Source organism: Dioscorea cayenensis, chromosome 8 (genome assembly GCF_009730915.1).
Source record: "Dioscorea cayenensis subsp. rotundata cultivar TDr96_F1 chromosome 8, TDr96_F1_v2_PseudoChromosome.rev07_lg8_w22 25.fasta, whole genome shotgun sequence".
Taxonomy (NCBI): Eukaryota; Viridiplantae; Streptophyta; class Magnoliopsida; order Dioscoreales; family Dioscoreaceae; genus Dioscorea; species Dioscorea cayenensis.
In genome coordinates this window covers 1,460,429-1,487,500 of record NC_052478.1, presented here as the reverse complement: position 1 = coordinate 1,487,500, position 27,072 = coordinate 1,460,429, and the positions used below count along the sequence as shown (strand labels likewise).

The window sequence follows — 27,072 nt, the reverse complement described above, 5'->3', positions numbered from 1 at the left end:
AAGTGTAAGCCTGCCACCTAAAGAAAGAAAGTTCGTTTTCCAAGAGGTAAGCCTAACATGGATTTTATGGATGAGGACCTCCCAGTCCTGTCTACGTGGCCTCCTCCCAGCAATAGGGACACCCAGATAGGAGATCGGGAGGACATCTGCCGAGCAGTTTAAAATATAGATATCAGACAAATTGTGTCCGTAGACTTGTGTTCTCTTTTTCTATCAGCTTTCCTTCCTTTGGTATTACGTGGCAGCCTCTCATACTTATCTCCCCCTCCTTTTATTTGACCGTTTGCAACTACTTTCTCAATGTTTTCAACAAAAAATTTCATTTTTCTAAAATAAGACAAAGAATTTTCAAAAACCAACTTTATTGGAGTTCAATAGTGCGGGGTAAATTAAATTAAATTAAATTAAATTAAATACAAGTCAATGCAACAACTGCAACAAAAACAACCAAGAAAAAAACAGTACTTTTCAAGTACTCTCTCTCAGTCTCTCATCTAAAAACCAATACAAACCAAACTAATCCCACCATTTTAAATCCTTCTCCTCCTTTTTTTCCCTCTTTAAACTCTTTTATAATCCAAAAACAACAACAAAATTCCCTCTTTTCACGTGAATCTCAAAGTCATGTGAAACATCACCACTCACTCACATCACAAGCAATACCTCCCTCTAATCCACACCTAAATCATCTTCTTTATCCTCACTAATCACTATTTTTCCCCATCTAATCCTCCCATTAATTAATCTCCCATTTTGATTCCCTCTTCTTAACCTCAAACCATCATAAAACCTTGCCATTTACTCAAACACACATCCTCAATTTCTCTCCAGATCCCAAACTCTCACATTGCCTGCAATCTTCTCCGTTTCTATGAATCTCTAGATCTCAAACTACTCCTTTAAGATTAGTCCCACATCGGAGAAGATCACAAGAGGATGGCCACTTATATATCGAAGCCGTCAGCGAAGCCGGCTTCTAGATCGTCTCCAACCTCGAAACCCTCCGCCACCGCCACCTCCGCCGCTCCGACCACAAACCCTTCCCTTTCCTCCCACGCCGCCATGGTTGAGCTCAAGGGCCGCATCCTTTCCTCCCTCTCCAAGCTCTCCGACCGTGATACCCACCAGATTGCCATTGACGACCTTGAGAAGATCATCCGTACGATTCCTCCTGATGGGGTTCCTACTCTTCTCCATTCCCTCCTTCATGACCCCTCCGCCGGTGCTACCGACTCTAAGCCTGCCCCTACCGTCGCCCGCCGTGAACCCCTTCGTCTTCTTGCTCTTCTATGTGCTGCTCACCCCGATGCCGCTTCCTCCCACCTCCCTAAGATCGTTTCCCACATCGCCCGCCGGTTGAAGGACCCGTCTTCTGACTCATCTGTGCGTGATGCCTGCCGCGACGCTGCAGGCTCTCTTGCGGCGCTCTACATTCGGCCGAGTAGCGGCGGCGATGATGCGGCTGGGTCGCCGGTTGTTGCCATGTTCGTCAGGCCGTTGTTGGAGGCGATGGGGGAGCAGAATAAGGCCGTGCAGGCCGGTGCCGCCGCATGCTTGGCCAAGATCGTGGAGTCCGCTGGGGCCGCTGCTGGTGGCGCTGCGTTCCAGAAGCTTTGCCCGAGGATCTGCAAGTCTCTTTCCGGTCAGAGCTTTCTTGCTAAGGGCGCATTGCTTTCCGTTGTCTCTAGTTTGGCCCAGGTTTGCTCTCATTTGGAAATTCTTCTGCTTTTCTTCTAGGGTTACATAAAGTCGTGATTTTTAGGGCGTTTATCTTTCTAGATTTATCATGCTGAATCTTATTGGTTTTGCAATTGATGGTGACCCTGCGAAGAACACAAGAATGGTACTTTTGATAGATAAGCAAAGGAAAGGATGTATTTTGATAGGATTTTTCTGCTGTTGTTTTCTTTCTTCATTTTCCGTTGTTTTCTTTCTCTCGCTGTACTCCTCCTTAATCCTGGAGCAGTGTAGTGTTTGATTTGGATGAAGAAGTTGTTGTTCTTCTAGTAAGTTGGGAGAGAAATCTCAGTTATAAACACCCAATTCATCTGATTCGCCATTATTGTGTTGTTGCAGATAGGAACTGTCACTCCTCAGAATATTCAGCCAATACTGCAGAGTATTCGTGATTGTCTAGATAATAGTGACTGGGCAACTCGAAAAGCAGCTGCCGATACTCTCTGTGTATTGGCATCTCAACCAAACCATTTGATTGCTGATGGTACTGCTGCAACAATAGCTGCTCTTGAGGCTTTCTCGGTTTTGATAAGGTAGCTCTTTTATGTTTGTCTTTCTGTGGATATTGAGCTAGATAGCATTGTGCTCGCTGTTAATAAATAGAGATATTTTATATTGACTGGAGAAATACGGGTGTCCTGACCCTGAGAAATTGATGTGGTGAAATTAATCATTAAATGGAACGTTGCATTCTTGGATTTCTCAGGTGAAACCTGTCAGAGATAGCATCATGGAAGCACTAAGCTTATGGAAGAAGGTTGCTGGAAAGGGAGAAGATGGAATTTCAGAGGGCTCAAAAGGCCAGTCTTATATACTCTTTTTTTCCCTCATTGTCTCCCTTTATATTCTATTGGAACCAGCAGTCTAATTTGAGTTCCCTTTTTATTTTTTTTTTGCGTACTCAATGCTGCAGATGGTAAAAACAATGAATCAGCAGATGTCGAAGAGAAATTAGACCAGAAAAGGTCAAAATCAGCAAATAAGAAACCAGAATCTTTAAAAGACTCTTCTACTGCTTCTTCACCTACTGCTGGTGATTCTGCCACCAAAGAGAAAGCCAATAGCATACCAGAAAAGGCTGCAGTGATACTGAAGAAGAGAGCACCATCTTTAACTGACAAAGAGTTTAATATAGAATTTTTCCAGAAACTTGAAACAAGGAGTTCTGGTGATATTGAAGTGGTGTTACCTCGCAGGTGTATCCAGTCTTCCAATTCACAGGGTGAAGAAGAACCAGAATCAAATGATGGTCATCCCAGGGCTCCATCAAGTCACAATGGAAATACTTACCATGAATCAAATGAAAGCAGGAGACGAGGTGACTTTAATTACAACAATGCAGAGAAACGACTTGGAGCGTATAACAGGTCGCAAGATGTAGATGACTTCAGCCAAGATAGGTGGACAGAACAAAGAGGACTTAAAGCTAAAGACTCAAAGTCTCGATCCTTTGATATTGACGATAGAAATGAATTTGGTCAGAAAGATCCCGCAATTGCTCGTGTAAATACATCCCGAACGGATGGCCCTGTGGAAGGATCCTTCAACAATAGCAAAGGAAATTGGTTAGCCATCCAGAGGCAATTATCACAATTAGAGAGGCAGCAAGCTAATATCATGAACATGTTGCAGGTTTGTTCACATACTTGTATTTTCAGCTAGAATTACCAGAAATAAAAAAAATAGCAGTATCTCTTAAAGTTACATAGATTACCAGTGATTGGCTTGAGCTATTCTTCAGATCACATAATGTTAAAGTACCACATAGCATTTGTTAGACCATGTCCTGTTCCCCATGCAACGGCAGAATCGGAAAATTAAATTGAGGTTATTTGTGCTTGGTAGTTGCATGAATCAGGCTTAGTTTGCATCCTTTTAAAACTGTACTATATAAATCGTGCTTCGGTTTTGGTTAGCAACTATCTCTGAAACTGTATTCCCAAATTTCTGGCTAGATTTGTTTCATGTTTTTCCTTAATATATTTCAGGACTTCATGGGAGGCTCACATGATAGTATGATTACTTTAGAAAACAGAGTTAGAGGTCTGGAGAGAATAGTTGAGGAAATGGCAAGAGATTTGGCGGTACCATCTGGCAGGAGAGGTGGCAATGTGATGCTGGGTTTTGAAGGGTCTCCTGGTAGGTCTTCAAGCAAGTTTAATGGCTATCATGAATATTCAAGCTCAAAGTATGGTCGGGTTGGTGATGGACGAATGCCATTTGCAGAAAGGTTTCTGTCGTCTGATAATATGATCTCTGGATCAAGAGGACGGGATCCTCCTTGGAGATCAGATGCTGAAGCTTGGGATTCATATCCATATAATGCTCCAAGAAGTGGACTTGTAGGCTCTAGAAGAGGTATAGGTGCCAGTCCTGTTGATGGTAGATTACCCAGAACTGAACGAGACAGTGATCAAGTTGGTACCAGGAGAGCGTGGGACAAGGGTCAAGGACCATTTAGGCTTGGCGAGGGTCCATCTGCTAGAAGCATTTGGCAAGCATCAAAGGATGAAGCAACTTTGGAAGCTATTAGGGTGGCCGGAGAAGATAATGGAACCCCGAGGAGTGCTTCACGGGGGGCTATTCGCGAATTAGATGCTGAAGCAGTTGATAACACAGGTCAGGACCGAGGGCCATTGTGGGCATTATGGACTCGTGCTATGGATGCTCTTCATGCCGGTGATGTCGATTCTGCATATGCTGAAGTGCTGTCTGCCGGTGATGACCTTTTGCTTGTGAAGCTGATGGACAAATCTGGTCCAGTCATGGATCAACTTTCTAGTGATATTGCGGGTGAGATGTTGCGTGCAGTTGGACAGTTTCTGCTTGAGCAAAGCTTGTTTGATATGGCTCTTACCTGGATTCAACAGGTACCTTGTGGGTCTTCCGGCCAAAAAATTTACTTCTTGTTATTGTTTTTTTACTTTTCGCTGCTTGTCAACAGGCGTTTTTTTATCGGTTTTTGTTTTTGTTTTGTAGTTAACTGACATGGTTATTGAAAAATGGACCTGAATTCCTTGGAATCTCCCTGGAAGGAAAGAGACAGATTTTGCTGGACCTCCATGAAGCTAGTGCAATGGAACCACCAGAGGACTGGGATGGACCAACTCCAGAGCAGATGATGGTTCATTTGGCGTCAGCTTGGGAGATTAATATACAACAACTCATTAAGTAGAAAATCAAATGATCTTTTGTGAATGCCATCCCTTTTTATTCTCATTGTTTTGGGTGTTTCTCGGTTCTTTAATTGGAGTCCCTGTGTACTGATGATACTAACACAATTATTGTATTCCTATGTGCAATGTATACTGTTATGGTTCAATTATTGGTTCATTCTGGAGTTCAATTTTATCTATCTTTTCTGTAAAAAGTAAAAACCCCTCTGCAGTAATTTCCTTGGATATCATTTCAATGCTGCTAGGTAAAAGCCCTTATTCATTGAAAGAAAAGGAAATCATTTCATTGATCTCAATTCTGCATGGAGGAAAGAATGTGGTTAAAAATTTCAAACTATGAACAACAAAACAATGAGGGTTCTAAGCAGGTTGATTCTGTCACATTACAATTCCCTATTCTGCAAAGTATAACATGACAGTTCCCTTACAACACTCGAAGATATTCTGCATTCAAGGCAACTTCCTTTCGTGGCATATCATAAACTGATGGTGGAACTATCAACTAATGACCTTTACAATTTCCTGCACTGAGGAAATGAATGCCGCAAATATGTAACCGTGTTGAAGCAGTGAAGCAACTAATCTTTTGTGCAGTGAGCATCTGTTTCGTGCTTTTCACATTTACGATAGCCCACCTTACTGAGGAAACTTCTGATTTCATCGACACTGCTATTGCTGGCCTGAAGCAGTCTTTCATCTTCTTCGTAGATGAGATATGGTGCTTCGCCTTTTTTTCTTGACAGCAGTTTTGAAGCGCCTCTGAGAACATGATATTCCCAGCCCTGGACATCAATCTTGATCAGCAACACTCTCACTGAATCAGGAATTACTTCGTCTAAAGGAATTGATGGCACTTCTATGGCAATCTCTTGGTTAGACTTGAATGCCAACTTTGCACCAGTAGCAGAGACTGCGCTATTGTCAAGGCGTCCAACCAACTGATTCATTTTGAAACAAGACACAAAGTCATTTGACTTAGCATATGTGACCAAAAGATAGGAATTATCCAGTTTTTGAATTTCAAGCATTTTACAGGGAAATACTTTAAATTTTAGGGATTAAAACAACTGAGTGTTATTAATTATGGTTTCAGTTCATGCCACATTTCCAAATTGATCATTTTTTTAATATTGCAAATGGGTGAGGCAAAAGGACCCCCACTAAGTGCAATAAAAGGAACATTGAAAATTTGTGTTGCTGAAGTTGTTACTAAAATTCTTCCTTCCATTTTTTTCTTTTTTGTGGGTTGAGGTAAGTTCTAAGTAGTTGCACATGCATGAGGTGCTGTTGCAAGAGGTAAACAGGTTGAATTTTTGAGAAAGAGAAAATTCGCACTCTTGATATCTCATAACAGCCTACACATCATATGATCTACATAGATGACGCTAGACATAAACCTAAATCAAAGGCACATCAATGCTGTGCTATAGAACCTTGCTTGGTGAGCACTTACCAATTGTAAGAAGTCATCATTGCTATATTTTGCCATTCTAAAGAGAATAAAAGAAACATAAATTCATGCCTAACATATTTTTAACGGTCCAATGACGTAAACCTTCTCCCCAATAACATCACTTCCCCATTCAAAGCCCATACGATCCACTAAGTTCATAATCAACTTAGTAAAAATAAAACAGTGCATAGCAAGAAATGAGACATTGCACAAAATTGATATAACGAGAATGAGATCTTCACATGACAAATGACTCTCAAGAGAAAAAATGGGAATCATTCAATTTCATTCCCATTTCCTAATGAGTGCAAATAACTCAAACATGTGAGTAATTCCATCCGATGACTATGTTTCCAAATTCAGTTGTATGTCCAATGTTACCAAGTTCTGTCCCCTTTCTAAAATTGCTTGCACGACAATAATTTCATACTTCCCTCCATTTTATGAGCGCTTAATCCCAGTAAACTATCCAATTAAACAAGCTCAAAGCAACATCACTCTTCATTTTCCTCCATAATGAGTGTAAATGAATCAAACTAGTTCAATGACTTTCCAATTTCAGTTGTATGTTACAAACAATATTACAATGTTTGTCTACTTCCTAAGATTGCTGACAAGCCAATAATTTCATACTTCTCCCCATTTCATCAGTACTTAATCATACAGTAAACTTTCCAATTCCACAAGCTCAAAGGAATAGCCCCATTGCCATCAAATCAATGAGCACTCACTTCGAGATCCATTGCATCAATAAATACCCTCCAAATCAAGAATTAAATCAAAGAAACAAGCCTTAGTTAAATAAATGAACTTCAATTCAAGTCTCGAATACTCATAGGTTTCCAAAAAAAAATCGTTTTTTTAAAGCAAAGAATACCTTGTGGAAAGTGATATTCCCGATCCGATCGGAAGCTGCGGCGGCGAACAGAGAAACCCGATCCCAAGCTCGATTCAAGAACAGTCCATCGCAGAGCCTCTGAAGATTCTCGAACACCGGCTCAAATGCCACCACATGGAACCCCATGGCGGCGGCGGCGAAAGTCGCCATGCCTACATTGGCCCCCACATCGACAACGATCCCTTCACTAACTGCAGCTCCCTTGGATGCAAGGTAGTCTTGGATGGTGACGGAGATGTCCGGGCGGCGAAAGGGCTTGCCCTTGAGCATGCGGGCAATGTTCTTGTGGGGCTTATCAGGGAGGGTGCCGAGATCGGCGAGGGAGTAGAGGAATGGGTGGGCAATGCCCTCGACGACACTGGCAAAGACGGGGGTGGCCTGCGGGCATTGTGAGCAGTTGAAGGGACGGATCGGAGACAATGAAGCAAAAGCCGAGGTTTTGGGAATGGAGATTGGGTTAGGGTTTGCAGAAGAGGAGGAGAAGAAGGCGAAGAGGAAGTAGACGGAGATGACGAGAGGGATAAGAAGCAGTGTTCTCCATGAGAACAATGGCGTGCTTCGCTCTCTCTTCCAAGCGTTTGCCATTTCGAGTTTTATCAGGGGGTTTTCTGCAAAATAAAACTCGAAGAGATCTGGAGAAGAAGAAAGCTGAGAGCACTATATAACAGTGTCGGATGTTTTACACTTTGACCCCCTGAATATTTCTAAATTTCTCATCATTGAAGACATCCACCATGAAAATTTAGCAGCTGATTTGATTGCAAAACTGTAACTATTTATGATATTACAAAGTTTATTAAAATACAACACTAATTAGTAATTCTCATTAACATAAAGATAATTATATATTTACTAGAAAAACTAAGATTTATCTTTACCAGATATACACACACTAGATGAAGGCATTACTGAGCATGGGTTTCCATCTCTCAAGGAATCCAAGCTCATCACTCTTGCTTCAATTACAGCAATCTCTTCTTTGAGCTTTTTAATCTGCATTGCAAGTTCTGATTCTTTCCTGATTGAATTCACACTGTTCACAGTTTCATTGCTCTGAATTTTTGCCAGTTGAGGCTCAAATGCTGCTTCAAGTTCCTCAATAAATGATGAACTGTAAATTGACTCTCCATTCATGTTCTCTTTATCATTAATCTCAGATTGAGCAGGTTCTCTACTTTGCCTTCTTTCTCCTTCTTCTGTTTGTGTAAATACATCACTCTTGTTCTTAGCTTCATCAAGATGTGAGAGTCTCTTCTTCTTCTTCTTTTTCAGCAAAATTTTCTTAGCTCTTCTCTTTTTGTCAGTTAAACATAAACCATTCACCTTGATATTCGAAGGAGCAGAAATAGAATGACCATCAAGTGGCTTAATCTTCTTGCTCGAAGTACGCTTGTTCAGAGAAAGCCAATCGAAAAGTTTAATATCATAAGAATCTCCATCTCTCTGTTTCTTCCCATTAACCATCCTCTTCCTCTTCTTCTTAACTGCATGCAGCTCCCTCAGAAATTTTTTAAAACTCTTCTTAGAATTTCCCGGTTTCTCATCAAATTCAACTACACCACTAAATAACACCTTGAATTTCCACCAAAATTCAAGATATCGGCAGGTTTTAGAAGGTTCAAAGCGCAACGGCGAGACATAGAACCTTTCAGCATTTTCTGCAACAAAGGTAGCTGAATTCTCATTCAGCGCATGCATGGGAATATCTTGATCTAATCCAAATTGCATTGCCACTCTGTTTGGAAAGTACTTCTCAATGCAATCGATCCCAACAAGCTCACACATTCTCAAACACCGAGCAAATGATCTCAGTTCATCATCTTCATCCACACAACCAGTAAACCATTTCCCTTCATCCACACTAATCATAGGATAAGGGCGCCATTGAAATTGCCCACCCTCCTCAATCACTGCTCTCACATATGAAATCTCTAATTTCTTATCAAGTCCATTCCATCTTGCAGCTCTAGGAGTATTAAAATCTACAAAATTCTGAGGCCCTGGTCTTAGCGGAACAAACCTCTCCCACACCCACAGATGCAGTATCTTGAAATTAGCCACCAAAACCAAAGGAGATTGCCTTCTCTGGCCATTAGCAAGAACATAGTTCTTAACCATTCCCAAATCATGGTAAAGACTTGCAAGTACCGCAGGTGCAAAAGATATCCTTGTTTCCTGAGCCAATCTAATGGCAATAGGTATCACACTGCGTCTCACTGTATCTACAGGATGAACAGGAAGAACAAATCTAGACAACCAAAATGCCAAGAAAGCAATGTGCTCCAACTCACCTCCATTACCTTGAGAGTAATAGTGCTTCATCCATGCTGACTGATGTGCTTTCTTGCAAGAAGACTGGTTGAAATTTCTCAGCTCTTGAATCATTTGAAATTCAAGCTCTGCTCGCTCACCAGGAAGAGGTTCCCCTTGCACTGGCTCACCGAGAACTGAAAAACATCCAAGCACCATGACATCCTCCAGTGTGAGAGTGGCCTCACCCCAAGGGAAGAGAAATGTATTGGTTTCTTGGCACCAGAAAGCAGCAACTCCAAGAACCAAAGAAAGGCTTTCTTGATTTTGTAAGTGGAGACCTGGATTGCATCAAAGATGCCAGCTTTCCTCCATGAATCACCATAACGTGGTTGAAGCTTGCTCACTCCACTTCACCCACAGTGCCTGTGGGTTCACCCACCCTTCAAGTTTGACATGGTGGGGTTCTTCAAAGGTAAAGGTGGGAGCTTTATAGTGCGGAGGATGAGTTACTGGAGTTTCAGGGAGTCCATCATCCATGGTGTTTGCAATGGGCTTCAGAAACCATGCTTTTCTCTTGATGTGAACCCCTGGATAAAGTAAAGGCACCACCTTTGCTTCTCTTTCTTCCACCAAGCTGGCATCCTCTTCTTCCTTTGTTTCCATTTGCAGTAGTCAAAGAGAAACAAAAAGAATGGTGTTAGAGATGCAGGGGATTGAGAAGAAGAATACCTGATGATCCTTGTGAAAACTTTGCCAGAAATGGTATGGTTTTTCTTTTATTTTCTTTTAGTTTATAGACACGGCAGGAAGCGCAATTGAAGAAGAAGATGAAACTGGTTTGCCACTAGGCACCGATCACAAGAGAAGACCGTCTTACCGAAGCGTTTAATTTTGGAAGCACTTCAACTTTTTTTAAAAAAATTAATTTAGAAATATAAAAAACTTAAAAGTAAAATGTTTTTAATTTTTTTTTTAAATGAAAAATTATTTCTGTTTTTCTTTAAAAAAAATTTATGCGTTTATTATTTTCACATTTTAATGCTTGTTTTTTAAAATTTTAATTTTAAAACTGTGGTTGGTTTCTATAATTTTTAAAAATATCATTAAAATTATAGTTTTATTATTATTTTTAGATTAAACGAATAATTATATTTGTCTTTAAAATAATATTAGTAGAGCGGTGCGTTTTCAAACTTACATAACGTAACTGATGTTGAAAAGCGTTACATATCGATTGGTTCACCGCTTATTTGAGATATAATTTTATTTAATAAAAATGGATAAGATGGAATCTATGAATTAAACGAAAAGCACTATAGTGTCATTTGGATTGACCCAAGCACAACACAACCAACCACAAGTTGGACATGACCAGGCACGAGTTGGGCATTGGTGCCTAATCCATGTATGGTTCTATTGCGTAGATATTACTACCTTAATAGATAATATTATGGATAATGTTATAATATATTGTTAATTAATATAATTTTTCTTTATAATAATTTGATTAAACAAATAATAATGTAAACTTTGGATTTTATGTTTTTTATTAAGATTTTTTTTTTCAAAAAATTTTGTTTATATATATATATATATATATATATATATATATATATATTAATTTTAATTTTGAAATTGTGGTTCTGCAATTAGGGTGCTATAATTTTTTACAAATATCATGAAAATTATAGTTTTATTATTATTTTTTAGATTAGATGAATAATTATATTTGTCTTTAAAATAATGTTAATAAAGCGGTCCATTTTCAACCTTACATTATGTAACTGATACAAAAATACGTTACATGTTGATTGGTTCACCGCTTATCTGAAATATAATTTTTTAAAAAAAGAATTGGATAAGATGGAATCTTTGAAAGAAATGCAAAGCACTGTGGTGTCATTTGGACTCTGATCGACCTGAAACACGTCAACCACAAGTTGGACATGACTGAGACACGAGTTGGGCATAGGTGCCTAACCCGTGTATGGTTCTATTAGTATAGAAATTATTACATTAGTAGATAATATTATGAATAATACTATAATATATTGTTAAATAATATAATTTTTTTATGATAATTTGATTAAATCAATAATAATGTAAACTTTGGATTTTATGTTTTTTATTAATATTTTTTTTAAAAAAATTATGTTTTTCATATATATTTTTTTTTAATTTTAATTTTGAAATTGCGGTTCCTATAATTAGGGTTGCTATAATTTTTACAAATATCATTAAAATTATAGTTTTATTTTTATAGATTAGATGAATAATTATAGTTGTCTTTAAAATAATGTTAATAGAGTTGTGCGTTCTCAGCCTTACATTACGTAATTGATGCGAAATACGTAACACGTTGATTGGTTCACCATTTATCTGAAATATAATTTTTTTTTTAAAAAAAATTGGATAAGATGGAATCTATGAAAGAAACTAAAAGCACTATAGTGTCATTTGGATTAGTACTCGACCGAAAGCACAAGACAACCGACCACAAGTTGGGCACGACCAGGCACGAGTTGGGCACCGGTGCCTAACCCATTGTTTATATAGATTTTTTTTATTTTTTATTTTATTTTTATAAAAAAGAATTAGATTAGAAAAAAATATAAAAAGATACATGAGGGCTAAAAATGAAAAAAATAAAATAAAAATAAAAAAACGTGAGCCACAAATTGTCACGTGAAAAAAATAATAATAATAAAAATAAATTAAAATCAAAAATTTTAAAATGAGTGAGAACAAAAAAAAGAGAAATAAAAAAAAGAAATGGATAAGAAGGGATTTTGAAATAAAATTTGAATTTTAAAAAAAGGGGATAAAAAAAATCTCTTGGAGGTTGAGGATAATCTTCTGGGGAGGAACAGGTAAAAAAAAAGAGAAAGGAAAAAAAGGAAGGAGGATAAAAAGGAGGATGGCATGAAGAAGAAGGGAAGTCTCTCTATGGTGGGGCCAGGGAGTTTAAACAATTGACGTATTTCTTCTCCATGGCGTGCCAGCCCAAAATTCAGCATGGTGATGAAGAAGGAGGCTTTCTTCCATGGTGGGACCGGGATGATAAAATGAGAAGTGATGCTCTCTTGGACGGTGGGACCCGGAGGAGATAAAATATTTATGGATGAGTGACTCTCTCTTTCATGATGGGACCGGGTGAAGAAGATGAAGCATGCTCCTCCCTCGTTGCCACCTCTTTGCGAGCACAAATAAAGAGATACTCGGAATGATGATGAAAGTCCCACTCGAGATGCTTGACGATGGTGATGCCCTCTTCATGAATCTCAAGCATGCTAGAAGTTCAGTCACTCCAAAGAGGTAGATGACCTTATAAAATCTCATACCAAGTATATATATATATATACAAGCATGTTTTGGTTTCGTTCAACCCATGCAAGATGCCATGAAGAAAAAAAATCTTAGATGAAAGTTCATGCAAAAATACCTACATCCGGTTGTTAATCCCATGCATAATGCCATAAAAAATATATATCATCTTGATGATGTAGATGAAACTCTATACAAAATGTATAAGATGCGTTCGGGTTGCACCCATACCCATGCCATAAAAAAATCTTTAAATATTAATGCTAGACCCTTCCCTCTGCATAATTTGTCTTTAAATCATGCCCATAGACAAGAGCATATGCATGTTGTTGGTTTTCACCACCGTGAACACCATCGTAAAAAGAAGAAGAAGAGAGAAAATTTTTGAGGACACATGTGCAAAAATGTGGAAATGTGAAAAATACGAAAAGCTCGAGGGTTTAACCGCAAAAAAATAATATATATGGAAAAAATATGAAAAATATGAAAGTTTGGGGATTTATTTGCAAATTTTTGATAAAATGTGAAAAATTGAAAATTTAGAGGATTTAAATGAAAAAGAAGAAGAAAAGAAGAAAAAAAGGATTTTTAAGTGAAGATGAGGGGTATTATGGTAATTTCATAAGACCCTCTTAAGTCTTAAGCTTACCGTGATGTCTAATGCGTGTTGACTGCTCTCTTTTGGAGGGCCTCTTCATTGCCTCTTAACATGATCACGGGAGCTGGATGAACTATCGAAGATCCTTTTAAAAACTCTCTTGAAAGTGATGGACCCTGGTTTGAGGCCATCGACTTTCTCTGGAGTGATGACTAATCTCTTTTGAGTGATGGACCTTGTTTGAGGCCATTGACTCTCTTCCGTGATGAAAAAAATTCCAAAACCCCTTTAAGCTCTCTTTGAGCTCATGGGCCCTTTTTGAGGCCACTGACTCTTTTAGGAGTGATGACAAATTCTAAAACCCTTAAAACTCTCTTTTGAGCTCATGGACCTCGTTTGAGGCCATTGACTCTCTTTCGAAAGTGATGAAAAATTCCAAAAACCCCTTTAAGCTCTCTTTGAGCTCATGGACCTTATTTGAGGCCATCGACTCTTTTTAAGGAGTGATGACAAATTCTAAAACCCTTAAAAACTCTCTTTGAGCTCATGGACCTGTTTGAGGCCATTGACTCTCTTTCGAGTGATGAAAAATTCCAAAACCCCTTAAAGCTCTCTTTGAGCTCATGGACCTTGTTTGAGGCCATTGACTCTCTTTCGAGCAATGAAAAATTCCAAAACCCTTAAAACTCTTTTTGAGCTCATGGACCCTGTTTGAGCCCATTGACTCTCTCTCGAGTAATGAAACATTCCAAAAACCATTAAAACTCTCTTTGAGCTCATGGACTCTGTTTGAGGCCATTGACTCACTTAGGAGTGATGAAAAACTCCAAAACCCCTTAAAACTCCCTTTGAGCTCATGGACCCTATTTGAGGTCATTGACTCTCTTTGGAGTGATAAAAAGAATCCAAAAATCCCTTAAAAACTCTCTTTGAGCTTAAGGACCCAATTTGAGGCCATCGACTCTCTTAGGAGTGGTATGAAAAAAATTCCAAAACCCTTAAAAACTCTTTTTGAGCTCATGGACTGCTTTGAGGCCATTGACTCTCTTTGGAGTGATAAAAAATCCCAAAACTCATAAACCTCTTTTTGAGCTCATGGACCCTATTTGAGGCCATTGACTCTCTTAAAAGTGATAAAAAATCTCAAAACCCATAAAACTCTTTTTTGAGCTCACGGACCCTATTTGAGGCCATTGACTCTCTTAAAAGTGATAAAAAATCCCAAAACCCATAAAACTCTTTTTTGAGCTAATGAACTCTATTTGAGGCCATTGACTTTCTTAGGAATAATGAAAAAATCCCAAAACCCATAAAAACTCTTTTTGAGCTGATGGATCCTGTTTAAAGCCATTGACTCTCTTAAGAGTGGTAAATAAATTTCAAAACCTTCAAAAGTTAAGTATTCTAAAAAAAATCAAATCAAAATCAAGGCATAAAAATGATGAATCACGGATGAGCTCAACAACCTCAAGGATGAAGAGTTGAAGAGTTCATAAGTTGTAAAAAAAGCCCTCATAAGCATGAAGGCGAAGCTTATAAAAATCAAATCAAGTTTCAAATCAAATCAAAGAATCCAAATTCAAAGTCCAAAATACCAGCTTTCAAACAAATCAACAAATGTGCTCAACAACCTCAAAGCTAAAGTGTTGAAGAGTTCACAAGTTGCATAAAAAGTTTCACAAGCCCAAGAGCAGAAGCTTATGGAAAAGTCAAGTCGAGTTCCAAATCAAGTCAAAGTTACAAATTCAAATGTCCAAGATACCAAGTTAACAAATGAGCTCAACAACCTCAAAATTAAAGTGTTGAAGAGTTCGCAAGTTGCAAAAAGCTTCACAAGCGTGACAGCCGAAGCTTATGGAACCAAGACATTGAAAAAATGATGAATCGACAGATGAGCTCAACAACCTCAAGATTACAGTGTTGAAGAGTTCACAAGTTGCAAAAAGTTTCACAAGCCTAAAGGCCGAAGCTTATGAAAAGTCAAATGAAGTTCCAAATCAAGTTCCAAATCAAATCAAAGAATACAAATTCAACAAATGAACCCAGCAACCTCAAGGATGAAGAGTTGAAGAGTTGAAGAGTTCACAAGTTGTAAAAAGCTTCACAAGCATAAAAGCCGAAGTTCATGAAAACCCAAACCATATTTGCGATTCCTCAATGCAGAGAATCTATAACTTAAAGTCCGGATCAAATTCAAGACAAACTCAAAACATCCAAGATAAAGCGAGCTCAACAACCTCACGGTTGAAGCGTTGAGGAGTTCATAAGTTGCACAAAAGTTTCACGAGCCCAAGAGCCGAAGCTTATGGAAAGTCAAGTCGAGTTCCAAATCAAATCCAAGATACTGAAAAGATCAAATGTCCAAATTTCAAGTTTCGAAATAAATCAACAAATGAGCTCAGCGACCTCGAGGATGAAGAGTTGAAGAGTCCACAAGTTGTAAAAAGCTTCACAAGCATAAAAGCCGAAGCTCATGAAAAAGTCAAACCAAGTTTGTGATTCATCAATACAAAGAATCCACAACTTGAAATCCAAATCAAAGTTTAAGATACATAATCAAATTCCCAAGGAGCAAGTTCAAAGTCTAAGACCCAAGTTTCAAGTTTCAAGTTTCAAACAAATCAACAAATGAGTTCAACAACCTCAAAGTTGAAGTGTTGAAGAGTTCACAAGTTGCAAAAAGTTTCACAAGCCTAAAGGCCGAAGCTTATGAAAAGTCAAATGAAGTTCCAAATCAAATCAAAGAATTCAAATTCAACAAATGAGTTCAACAACCTCAAAGTTGAAGTGTTGAAGAGTTCACAAGTTGCAAAAAGTTTCACAAGCCTAAAGGCCGAAGGTTATGAAAAGTCAAATGAAGTTCCAAATCAAATCAAAGAATTCAAATTCAACAAATGAACCCAACAACCTCAAGGATGAAGAGTTGAAGAATTCGCAAGTTACAAAAAAGCCTCACAAGCCTGAAGGCCGAAGCTTGTAAAAAAATCAAATCAAGTTCCAAATCAAATTCAAGATGATAACTGAAAAGTCCAAGTTCCAAGTTTCAAACAAGTCAACAAATGAGTTCAACAACCTCAAAGTTAAGACGTTGAAGAGTTCACAAGTTGCAAAAAAAAAAGCTTCACAAGCATGACAACTGAAGTTTATGAAAGGTCAAACCAAGTTTGTGATTCATCAACATAGGGAATCCATAGCTTGAAATCCAAATTAAATCTAAGATGCAAAATCAAAGATCCAAGTTCCAAATAAATCAACAAATGAGCTCAACAACCTCAAGGATAAAGCGTTGGAGAGTTCACCAGTTGCGACAAGTTTCACAAGCCTGAAGGCCGAAGCTTATGAAGAATCAAATCAAGTTCCAAATCAAGTCCAAGATGCAAATTCAAATATCCAAAACACCACTTCACCAGTTTCTAAATCATGTTCAAGATGCATATTTCGACCGTTGACGGAGACCAAAAGTCAACAAAAGTCAAAGCACGATTTTCGGCAAAATAGTCGGAAGGAGATAAAAGGCTACAATTATTGTTGCGTCAATATGATTAAATTCCAAACTTCTTGTATTTTCAATGAAGTCTATGAATTCATGAATAAAATTTATTTGTTGGAATATGTTTCTTTCTTCACACTTATTTTCTTAATCGGAGGTTCCTGTGACAATGTCCAGGGTAATTAACATTAGGGGCTTGCCCCTAATGGAAGTCATGAACCCATAATCCCTTGAAGTCTACAAAATATTAAAATTTGATTTGTGATCTATGCTTTTTATCCGGTCATATCCTAATCAAAGGCCGGGTGGAAAGAAAGGAGCCCACACCCATGTATGGTGCTATTGTGTAGATATTACAACATTAGTAGATAATATTATGAATAATACTATAATATATTGATAATTAATATAATTTTCTTTATAATAATTTGATTCAATAAATAATAATGTAAAATTCGGATTTTATGGTTTTTATTGAGATTTTTTTCTTAAAAAAAATATGTTTTTATATATTTTTTTATTTTTTGTCGATTTTAATTTTGAAATTGTGGTTCCTGGAATTAGGGTTGCCATAATTTTTACAAATATCATTAAAATTATAATTTTTTAGATTATATTTGTCTTTAAAATAATGTTAATAGAGCGGTGCGTTTTCATCCTTACATGACGTAACTGATATAAAAATATGTTACATGTTGATTGGTTCACCGTTTATATGAAATATAACTTTTTTTTAAAAAAAAAAAAATTGGATAAGATGGAATCTATGAAAGAAACGGAAAGCACTATGGTGTCATTTGGACTGTATGGAACCATCACTGCCAGCCACCCAAGAGTTGGGTACGACCAGGCACGAGTTAGGCACTAGTGCCTAACCCTTGTATGGTGCTATTATGTAAATATTACTACCTTAGTAGATAATATTATGGGTAATACTATGATATATTGTTAATTAATATAATTTTTCTTTATAATAATTTGATTGAATAAATAATAATGTAAAATTCAGATTTTATGGTTTTTATTAAAAATTTTTGCAAAAATTTTATATATATATATATATATATATATATATTGTTATAGTTTAATTCTAAAACTGTGGTTAATGGAATTATGGTTGCAATAATTTTTAAAAGTATCATTAAAATTATAGTTTTATTTTTTTAGATTAAACTAATAATTATATTTGTCTTTAAAATAATGTTAATAGAGCAATGCGTTTTCAGCCTTATATGACGTAACTGATGTAAAAAAAGTTACATGTTGATTGGTTCACGCTTACTGAAATATAATATATTTTTTTAAAAAAAATGAATAAGATGGAATCTATGAAAGAAACAGAAAGCACTGCGGTGTCATTTGGACTATATAAACCCGTTACAGCCAGCCACGCACGATGTGGGCACACGAGGCTTAAGTTAGTATCTGTGCCTAACCCGTTTACGGTGCTATTGTGTAAATATTACTAAGTAGTAGATAATATTATGGATAATACTATTATATATTGTTAATTAATATAATTTTTCTTTATAATAATTTGATTGAATAAATAAAATGTAAAATTCAGATTATGGTTTTTATTAAGATTTTTAAAAAAATTATATATATATATATATATTTTAATTCTTAAACTGTGGTTCCTGGACGTAGAGGTGCTATAATTTTTAAAAATACCATTAAAATTATAGTTTTATTTTTTTTTGGATTAGATGAATAATTTTATTTGTTTTTTAAATAATGTTAATATAGCGGTGCATTTTCAGCCTTACATGACATGTAACTGATGTAGAAAAATGTTACATATTGATTGGTTCACAGCTTATATGAAATATAATATTTTAAAAAAAAGATTGGATAAGATGGAATCTATGAAAGAAACAACCCGGCATACCCAACCACTAGTTGGACACAAGGCACAAGTTGAGTTGGGCACCGGTGCTATTGTGCAGATATTACTACCTCAGTAGATAATATTATGGATAATACTATAATATATGGTTAATTAATATATTTTTTCTTTATAATAATTTGATTGAATAAATAATAATGTAAATTTCGGATTTTATGGTATTTTAAAAAAAATTATATTTTTATATATCTTTTGTTTTTTTTTAATTTTAATTTTGAAATTGTGGTTCCTGCGATTAGGGTTGCTATAATTTTTACAAATACCATTAAAATTATAGTTTTCTTATTATTATTTTTTAGATAAAATAAATAATTATATATATCTTAAAAATAAGGGGGAAGGAGGGGGCCAAGGAGGTGCTTTTATATATATATATATATATATATATATATATATATATTAGGATTTACGGTGGGAATTGGAATCGGTAGCACCTAGGGGTGGACATGGGCCGGGCTGGGTCGGGTCTGGGCTTAGAGGTGCAAGATGGGCGGCCGGGACGCAGTGCGGCCCGAGAAACCAGACTGCGTGCTCGAGCCGGCCCTGACCTGATCTTGCAATCGTGCTCGGGCCCAGACGCCTCACCGTCATAAAGGGGGCTCGGCTCGACCCGAGGGCACGACCGGGCCGTGCCCGCTTTTTAATATTAAATTATTTAAATTCTTTAAAAAAATATTGTAAAAAAATTGTAAAAAAATACTTTTAAAAAAATACTAAAAAAAATATGGAATTTTTTTAAAAAAATCTAAATATCATAAAATATAAGTTTCTTGATTGTAAAAAATATACAACACATAAAGACTATAGAAAAAATAATAAAAAAATATGCAAAAAATTTTAATTTACATGAATACAAAAAAAGATAAAACTTTTTTTAAATTTAACATAATAATAGAAAAATAAAAATTACATAGAAAAAAATAGAGATAAACTAAAAAAATAAATTACAAATAGATATAGGAAAAAAATTGCCATTTATTTAAAAAAACTATGAGGACAACTTAGAAAAATTACAAACTTCGAAAACAATTTAGAAAATTACAAACTTGAAAACAATTTAGAAAATTACAAACTTCAAACTTCATTTGATTAATCTATTTCTTCATCAATACGGATTGAAATTGAATGCTCGGATTGTGTAAGGCCCTCTCCGGTATCACTACCTTCTTCATGTATTTGTTGTTCTTGTAACCTATCTTCTGCTTCTAACCAATCCTTCAAACATATGCACATTTTGCATCTGCTTTTGGTTCATGCGGCTCCTCTTATCATCGAGTACCCTTTTTCCCGCACTAAAAACAAGACTCCGCAGCCATCGTAGACATCGGTGGAGTTAGTAGATCACGTGCCATGGCGGCTAGCACGTGATAGTTATGTTCTTGTTGTTTCCACCATGAGAAAATATTAAAGTTATTAATTTCTTCGGTAGTAAGAAAATCATTAAAATTATTATTTAAAAAAAGATTTAATTCATGCAAAGAACTAGTACTAGAAATTTTAAATCTGGGTGCGTAAGAGAAATTTTAAATCGGAATTATTTTGAGAAGACCAAATATCGGAAGTAAGAGAAATTTTAAATAAACCTTTAAACATTTCGGAAATTAATTTTTCTTTATATTCTTCATAAATAATAAGACAATACTTTCTCATAGTAGTCCTTGAAACGGATTTAAAATTCGGATTAAAACCCTTAACTTGCATTTTTATAAACGCGATATTTTTCAACAATATAAAAAAAGGTTGTTCATTTTGAACAATAAATTTTTGCAATCCATTTTTCTTGTATTTTTCATTGGAAAAAAACAAAAAGTTCCAATACTTGAATTTGTAAGACTAATTTGTGTTTGGGAAGGATCATTTTGACTAGTAGTATGTTTGTCGGCATGCCTTTTCAAATGACCCGTTCCACCCGAAGTTTGACAAGAAAAATCTTTTTTGCATTTTTTACAAACGGCACGAGTCCCTTTGTTTGGAATTTCAACAATATTATAAAATTGCCATACACCCGAAGTTCTTTTTCTTGTGCTTGTTTGAGGCTTACTACTGGATGCTCCCATACTAGGGGATTCAGTAACATGCTCAGGCTCAAGTTGTGAATCATCAAAATTTCCGGAGTTGTTTTCATTAAAAAAATGGTGTATCGAAAGGAAAATTGGGAGAGCCGGCCATTATAAAAAATAAAAAAAGGTTTAGGGTTACCTCAACCTTGATGATGTAAATTTAATTCGTGGTTTTCTTGAAAAGTCCGAATTGATGAACTGATGAAAAGGTGGGGGAATTGTCAGATTGATGAAACACTTGAGCCGGATTTGATAAACTTCAAATTTTGAACTTGAAGAGATTGAGAACTAAGAGAGCTTGGAGTCTTCAATGCTTGAGAGATTAGAACGAGAATGAGTAATTTGGTGTGGAGAAATATGTAAGTGTTTGAGGGTATTTATAGGTTATTTAAATTTTTATAATTCCCAAAATACCCTTGTAAATTAGCCGTTTATTGTTGTTAAAAAGGGTAAAAAAAGTAATTATATTTTAAAGTCTAAAATAGCCTTAAAAACTAGCCGTTTTATAGTTGTTAAAGGGGCTACAAATGTCATTTTCCAATATTTAAATTAGTTGGGGAAACAAATACAAAAAAATTAAAAAGCGAGGGTCGTGCTGGGGCCGGCCATGAACGACTAGTGCGGGCCGTCTTTGGGCTGGCCAGCGATGCTTGGGCCAGCCCAGCCCAGGGCGGGCAGCGGGCCGTGCCGCCGCAGGGCCATCAAAGTGGCACGGCACGGCCCGAGATATGGGCCGCATGCCGGTGCACCCGACCCAACTCGTCTTGGGGGCATCTTGGGGCTCGAGCCGAGCATGGCCTGGGTTTGCACCTCTATCCTGAATGGGCTAGACTCAAAAAAATATAACCCATATATTCGAGTCTGGTAGGGCCAGTATTCGGCCAGTGTTTTGATCCAAACCCGACCCGATTTGATTGTCATTAGGCAGGGCCCAGATGTAACCCGACCCAAAAAAATAAATTTTTTTATGAAATAATTGAAATAACTAAATAAAACTACTACTACTGACCCCTAAAAATTTTTTTCAAACATTTAAAAAAATACAATACAAGTATTATAAAATGGTTCAAATAAATTCTATATAAATAAGTAGTAATATTATCAACAAATATTATATATATAATTATATATATTATAAATAATATATGATATATATATATATATTATTTATTTATTCGGGTCGGGTCGGGTCGGGTCAAAATTCATCTGACCCAAACCCAGCCCGAAATTCAATCGGGCCAAAATATTTGAACCCAACCAAGTTTTTTGGGCCAACTTTCTAAACCCAGACCCTGTATTTTTTGGGCTGGGTTCGGGCCAGCCCATGGGTCGCCCGGCCCATGTCCACCCCTAGTAGCACCCCTCTCTTCTCACTCACACACACACACACTCTCTCTCTCTCTATATATATATTAATAATTTATTACATCTTTATTTTCGTTTTTCTACAAATATTAAGTTTTTACAAATTAATACTAATAGTTTAAAAAAATAGTGTTTGGAACAAAGTTAATATTTATTATTTAAATATTTTTATAAATTGGTTTATAAAAAATAAAAGATTTTATTAGAAAAATATTATTTATCCTTCATTTATTACAAATTAATTTATATAAAATAAAAATTAGAAAAAAAATTACAAACATTTATCGATTAAACCTGTGATTTTTATTAGTTAAGATATAGTAATGTTTTGTCCACTTACTAAAATTGCTGACAAAATAATAATTTTATAGTTCTGGGACTATATTATATCTTGGTCTCAGTCTATTAAAATCTAATATGTGCCCTTAAATCACAATAAAAAATTAATAATAATATTATAGATGACATGTGTAAAATATGAAACCCAAGAATACCTCGGTTCCAAAAGCAAGCGAGATAACTTCACTTCTCCCCCATTTTATGGGTACATATTCATACAGTAAACTTTCCAATTCCACAAGCTCAAAGGAATAGCCCCATTGCCATCCAATCAATGAGCACTCACTTCGAGATCCATTGCATCAATAAATACCCTCCACATCAAGAATTAAATCAAAGAAACAAACTCTAGTTGAATAAATGAACTTCAATTCAAGTCTCGAATACTCGTAGGTTTCCAAAAAAAAATCGTTTTTTTTTAAAAGCAAAGAATACCTTGTGGAAAGTGATATTCCCGATCCGATCGGAAGCTGCGGCCGCGAACAGAGAAACCCGATCCCAAGCTCGATTCAAGAACAGTCCATCGCAGAGCCTCTGAAGATTCTCCAACACCGGCTCAAATGCCACCACATGGAACCCCATGGCGGCGGTGGCGGCGAAAGTCGCCATGCCTACATTGGCCCCCACATCGACAACGATCCCGTCACCAACTGCAGCTCCCTTGGACGCAAGGTAGTCTTGGATGGTGACGGAGATGTCCGGGCGGCGGAAGGTCTTGCCCTTGAGCATGCGGGCGATTTTCTTGTGAGGCTTATCGGGGACGGTTCCGAGGTCGGCGAGGAAGTGGAGGAATGGTTGGGCAACTGGTGAAGAAGGGGGTGGCCTGCGGGCATTGCGATCAGTTGAAGGGACGGATCGGAGACGATGAAGCAAAAGTGAAGGTTTTGGGAATGGAGATGGGGTTAGGGTTTGCATGCAGAAGAGGAGGAGGAGGAGAAGGCGAAGAGGAAGTAGACGGAGATGACGAGAGGGATGAGAAGCAGTGTTCTCCATGACAACAATGGCGTGCTTCGATCTCTCTTCCAAGCGTTTGCCATTTCAAGTTTTATCAGGGGGTTTTCTGCAAAATAGAGCTCGAAGAGATCTGGAGAAGAAGAAAGGTGAGAGCATTATATAATAGTGTCGGATATTTTACTCTTAGCCCCCTGAAAACTTCTAAATTTTTTCTCATTATATATTCATAAGAATACATCTGTAAGGGTACGGTGCCCTTACAACATCCACCATGAAAGTTTAGCAGCTGATTTGAATGCAAAACTGTAATAATTTATGATATTACAAAGTTTATTAAAATACAACACTAATTGGTAATTCTCATAAACATAAAGATAATTATATATTTACTAGAAAAATTAAGATTTATCTTTACCAGATATACACACACTAGATGAAGGCATTACTGAGCATGGGTTTCCATCTCTCAAGGATTCCAAGCTCATCACTCTTGCTTCAATTACAGCAATCTCTTCTTTGAGCTTTCTAATCTGCATTGCAAGTTCTGATTCTTTCCTGATTGAATTCACACTGTTCACAGTTTCATTTATCTGGATTTTAGCCAGTTGAGACTCAAATGCTGCTTCAAATTCCTCAATTACTGATGAACTGTTAATTAATTCTCCATTCATGTTCTCTTTATCATTAATCTCAGATTGAGCAAGTTCTCTACTTTGCCTTGTTTCTCCTTCTTCTGTTTGTGTAAATACCTCACTCTTGTTCTTAGCTTCATCAAGATATGAGAGTCTCTTCTTCTTCTTCTTCTTCTTTTTCAGTAAAATTTTCTTAGCTCTTCTCATTTCATCAGTTAAACATAAACCATTCACCTTGATATTCGAAGGAGCAGAAATAGAATGACCATCAAGTGGCTTAATCTTCTTGCTCGAAGTACGCTTGTTCAGAGAAAGCCAATCGAAAAGTTTAATATCATAAGAATCTCCATCTCTCTGTTTCTTCCCATTAACCATCCTCTTCCTCTTCTTCTTAACTGCATGCAGCTCCCTCAGAAATTTTTTAAAACTCTTCTTAGAATTTCCCGGTTTCTCATCAAATTCAACTACACCACTAAATAACACCTTGAATTTCCTCCAAAATTCAAGATATCGGCAGGTTTTAGAAGGTTCAAAGCACAGCGGCGAGACATAGAACCTTGCAGCTTTTTCTACAGCAAAGGTAGCTGCATTCTCATTCAGCGCATGCATGGGAATATCTTGATCTAATCCAAATTGCATTGCCACTCTGTTCGGAAAGTACTTCTCAATGCAATCGATCCCAACAAGCTCACACATTCTCAAACACCGAGCAAACGATCTCAGTTCATCATCTTCATCCACACAACCAGTAAACCATTTCCCTTCATCCACACTAACCATAGGATAAGGGCGCCATTGAAATTGCCCACCCTCCTCAATCACTGTTCTCACATATGAAATCTCTAATTTCTTATCAAGTCCATTCCATCTTGCAGCTCTAGGAGTATTAAAATCGACAAAATTCTGAGGCCCTGGTCTTAGTGGAACAAACCTCTCCCACACCCACAGATGCAGTATCTTGAAATTAGCCACCAAAACCAAAGGAGATTGCCTTCTCTGGCCATTAGCAAGGAAATAGTTCTTAACCATTCCCAAATCATGGTAAAGACTTGCAAGTACCGCAGGTGCAAAAGATATCCTTGTTTCCTGAGCCAATCTAATGGCAATAGGTATCACACTGCGTCTCACTGTATCTACAGGATGAACAGGAAGAACAAATCTAGACAACCAAAATGCCAAGAAAGCAATGTGCTCCAACTCACCTCCATTACCTTGAGAGTAATAGTGCTTCACCCATGCTGACTGATGTGCTTTCTTGTAAGAAGACTGGTTGAAATTTCTCAGCTCTTGAATCATTTGAAATTCAAACTCTGCTCGCTCACCAGGAAGAGGTTCCCCTTGCACTGGCTCACCGAGAACTGAAAAACATCCAAGCACCATGACATCCTCCAGTGTGAGAGTGGCCTCACCCCAAGGGAAGAGAAATGTATTGGTTTCTTGGCACCAGAAAGCAGCAACTCCAAGAACCAAAGAAAGGCTTTTCTTGATTTTGTAAGTGGAGACCTGGATTGCATCAAAGATGCCAGCTTTCCTCCATGAATCACCATAACGTGGTTGAAGCTTGCTCACCCACTTCACCCACAGTGCCTGTGGGTTCACCCACCCTTCAAGTTTAACATGGTGGGGTTCTTCAAAGGTAAAGGTGGGAGCTTTATAGTGCGGAGGATGAGTTACTGGAGTTTCAGGGAGTCCATCATCCATGGTGTTTGCAATGGGCTTCAGAAACCATGCTTTTCTCTTGATGTGAACCCCTGGATAAAGTAAAGGCACCACCTTTGCTTCTCTTTCTTCCACCAAGCTGGCATCCTCCTCTTCCTTTGTTTCCATTTGCAGTAGTCAAAGAGAAACGAAAAGAATGGTGTTAGAGATGCAGGGGATTGAGAAGAAGAATCCCTGATGATCCTTGTGAAAACTTTGCCAGAAATGGTATGGTTTTTCTTTTATTTTCTTTTAGTTTATAAACATGGCAGGAAGCGCAATTGAAGAAGAAGAAGATGAAACTGGTTTGCCACTTGGCACCGATCACAAGAGAAGACCGTCTTACCGAAGCGTTTAATTTTGGAAGCACTTCATTTTTTAAAAAAAAATTAATTTAGAAATATAATAAACTTAAAAAGTAAAAATGTTTTTTTAATAAAATGAAAAAAATTATTTCTGTTTTTTTCTTTAAAAAAATTTTTATGTGTTTATTATTTTCACATTTTAATGCTTGTTTTTTAAAATTTAAATTTTAAAACTGTGGTTCCTGGAAGTAGGTTTCTATCATTTTTAAAAATATCATTAAAATTATAGTTTTATTTATTTAAATTAGAAGAATAATTATATTTGTCTTGAAAATAATATAAGTAGAGCGGTGCGTTTTCAAACTTACATAACGTAACTGATGTAGAAAAGCGTTACATGTTGATTGGTTCATTATCGGAGATATAATTTTATTTTAAAAAAATTGGATAAGATAGAATATGAAATAAACTGAAAACTTTATGGTGTCATTTGGACTGTGCGGAGTCAAGCACAACACAACTACCCACAAGTTCAAGTTGGACATAACCAGGCACGAGTTGGGCACTGGTGCCTAACCCGTGTATGGTTCTAGGTATTACTACCCTAATATAAAATAATATGGATAATGTTATAATATATTGTTAATTAATATAATTTTTTCTTTATAATTATTTGATTGAATAAATAATAATGTAAACTTCTGATTTTATGGTTTTTATTAAGATTTTTTCAAAAAAAATTATGTTTTATATATATATTTTTTAATTTTAATTTTGAAATTGTGGTTCCTAAAATTAGGGTGCTATAATTTTTACAAATATCAATAAAGCGGTGCTAAAATTGTGGTTCCTAAAATTATATTTGTCTTTAAAATAATGTC

The 27,072-nt window shown here is 36.6% G+C and overlaps 5 protein-coding genes across 5 annotated transcripts; 1 reads left to right on the top strand and 4 right to left on the bottom strand.

Moving 5' to 3' along the window:
- The first annotated feature begins 574 nt into the window (after positions 1-574).
- On the top strand, positions 575-5,083 carry LOC120267039 (microtubule-associated protein TORTIFOLIA1-like). Its single transcript, XM_039274716.1, is given in 7 exon segments — positions 575-1,698; positions 2,077-2,259; positions 2,444-2,537; positions 2,651-3,369; positions 3,726-4,607; positions 4,717-4,737; positions 4,739-5,083. Coding segments are annotated over 7 exon segments (2,835 nt in total). The 5' UTR covers positions 575-936; the 3' UTR covers positions 4,913-5,083.
- A 118-nt stretch (positions 5,084-5,201) lies between these two features.
- Positions 5,202-7,899, bottom strand: LOC120266616. Its single transcript, XM_039274261.1, has 2 exons — positions 7,244-7,899; positions 5,202-5,851 (listed from the first exon to the last, which is right to left on the bottom strand). The coding sequence occupies exons 1-2, from the start codon at positions 7,847-7,849 to the stop codon at positions 5,492-5,494; spliced, it is 966 nt and encodes a 321-aa protein (XP_039130195.1). The 5' UTR covers positions 7,850-7,899; the 3' UTR covers positions 5,202-5,491.
- A 226-nt stretch (positions 7,900-8,125) lies between these two features.
- LOC120266829 lies at positions 8,126-10,180 on the bottom strand. Its single transcript, XM_039274481.1, has 2 exons — positions 9,922-10,180; positions 8,126-9,855 (listed from the first exon to the last, which is right to left on the bottom strand). The coding sequence occupies exons 1-2, from the start codon at positions 10,178-10,180 to the stop codon at positions 8,126-8,128; spliced, it is 1,989 nt and encodes a 662-aa protein (XP_039130415.1).
- Positions 10,181-22,790: 12,610 nt separating this feature from the next.
- Positions 22,791-23,890, bottom strand: LOC120267749. Its single transcript, XM_039275428.1, has one exon. It carries the CDS (start codon positions 23,593-23,595, stop codon positions 22,975-22,977), a length of 621 nt encoding a protein of 206 aa, XP_039131362.1. The 5' UTR covers positions 23,596-23,890; the 3' UTR covers positions 22,791-22,974.
- A 64-nt stretch (positions 23,891-23,954) lies between these two features.
- On the bottom strand, positions 23,955-26,015 carry LOC120266828. The gene has a single exon (XM_039274480.1). It carries the CDS (start codon positions 26,013-26,015, stop codon positions 23,955-23,957), a length of 2,061 nt encoding a protein of 686 aa, XP_039130414.1.
- Between the last annotated feature and the right edge of the window lie 1,057 nt (positions 26,016-27,072).

What these genes read in the sequence shown, in the direction of transcription:
- LOC120266616 (XM_039274261.1), bottom strand. Translation starts at nt 7,849, where the DNA reads ATGGCAAACGCTTGGAAGAGAGAGCGAAGCACGCCATTGTTCTCATGG. An exon ending in GGAATATCACTTTCCACAAG is followed by an intron (nt 5,852 to 7,243) that starts GTATTCTTTGCT and finishes AAAATGAATCAG; the next exon opens with TTGGTTGGACGCCTTGACAA.
- LOC120266829 (XM_039274481.1), bottom strand. Translation starts at nt 10,180, where the DNA reads ATGGAAACAAAGGAAGAAGAGGATGCCAGCTTGGTGGAAGAAAGAGAA. An exon ending in GGCACTGTGGGTGAAGTGGA is followed by an intron (nt 9,856 to 9,921) that starts GTGAGCAAGCTT and finishes GATGCAATCCAG; the next exon opens with GTCTCCACTTACAAAATCAA.
- LOC120267749 (XM_039275428.1), bottom strand. Translation starts at nt 23,595, where the DNA reads ATGGAGAACACTGCTTCTCATCCCTCTCGTCATCTCCGTCTACTTCCT.
- LOC120266828 (XM_039274480.1), bottom strand. Translation starts at nt 26,015, where the DNA reads ATGGAAACAAAGGAAGAGGAGGATGCCAGCTTGGTGGAAGAAAGAGAA.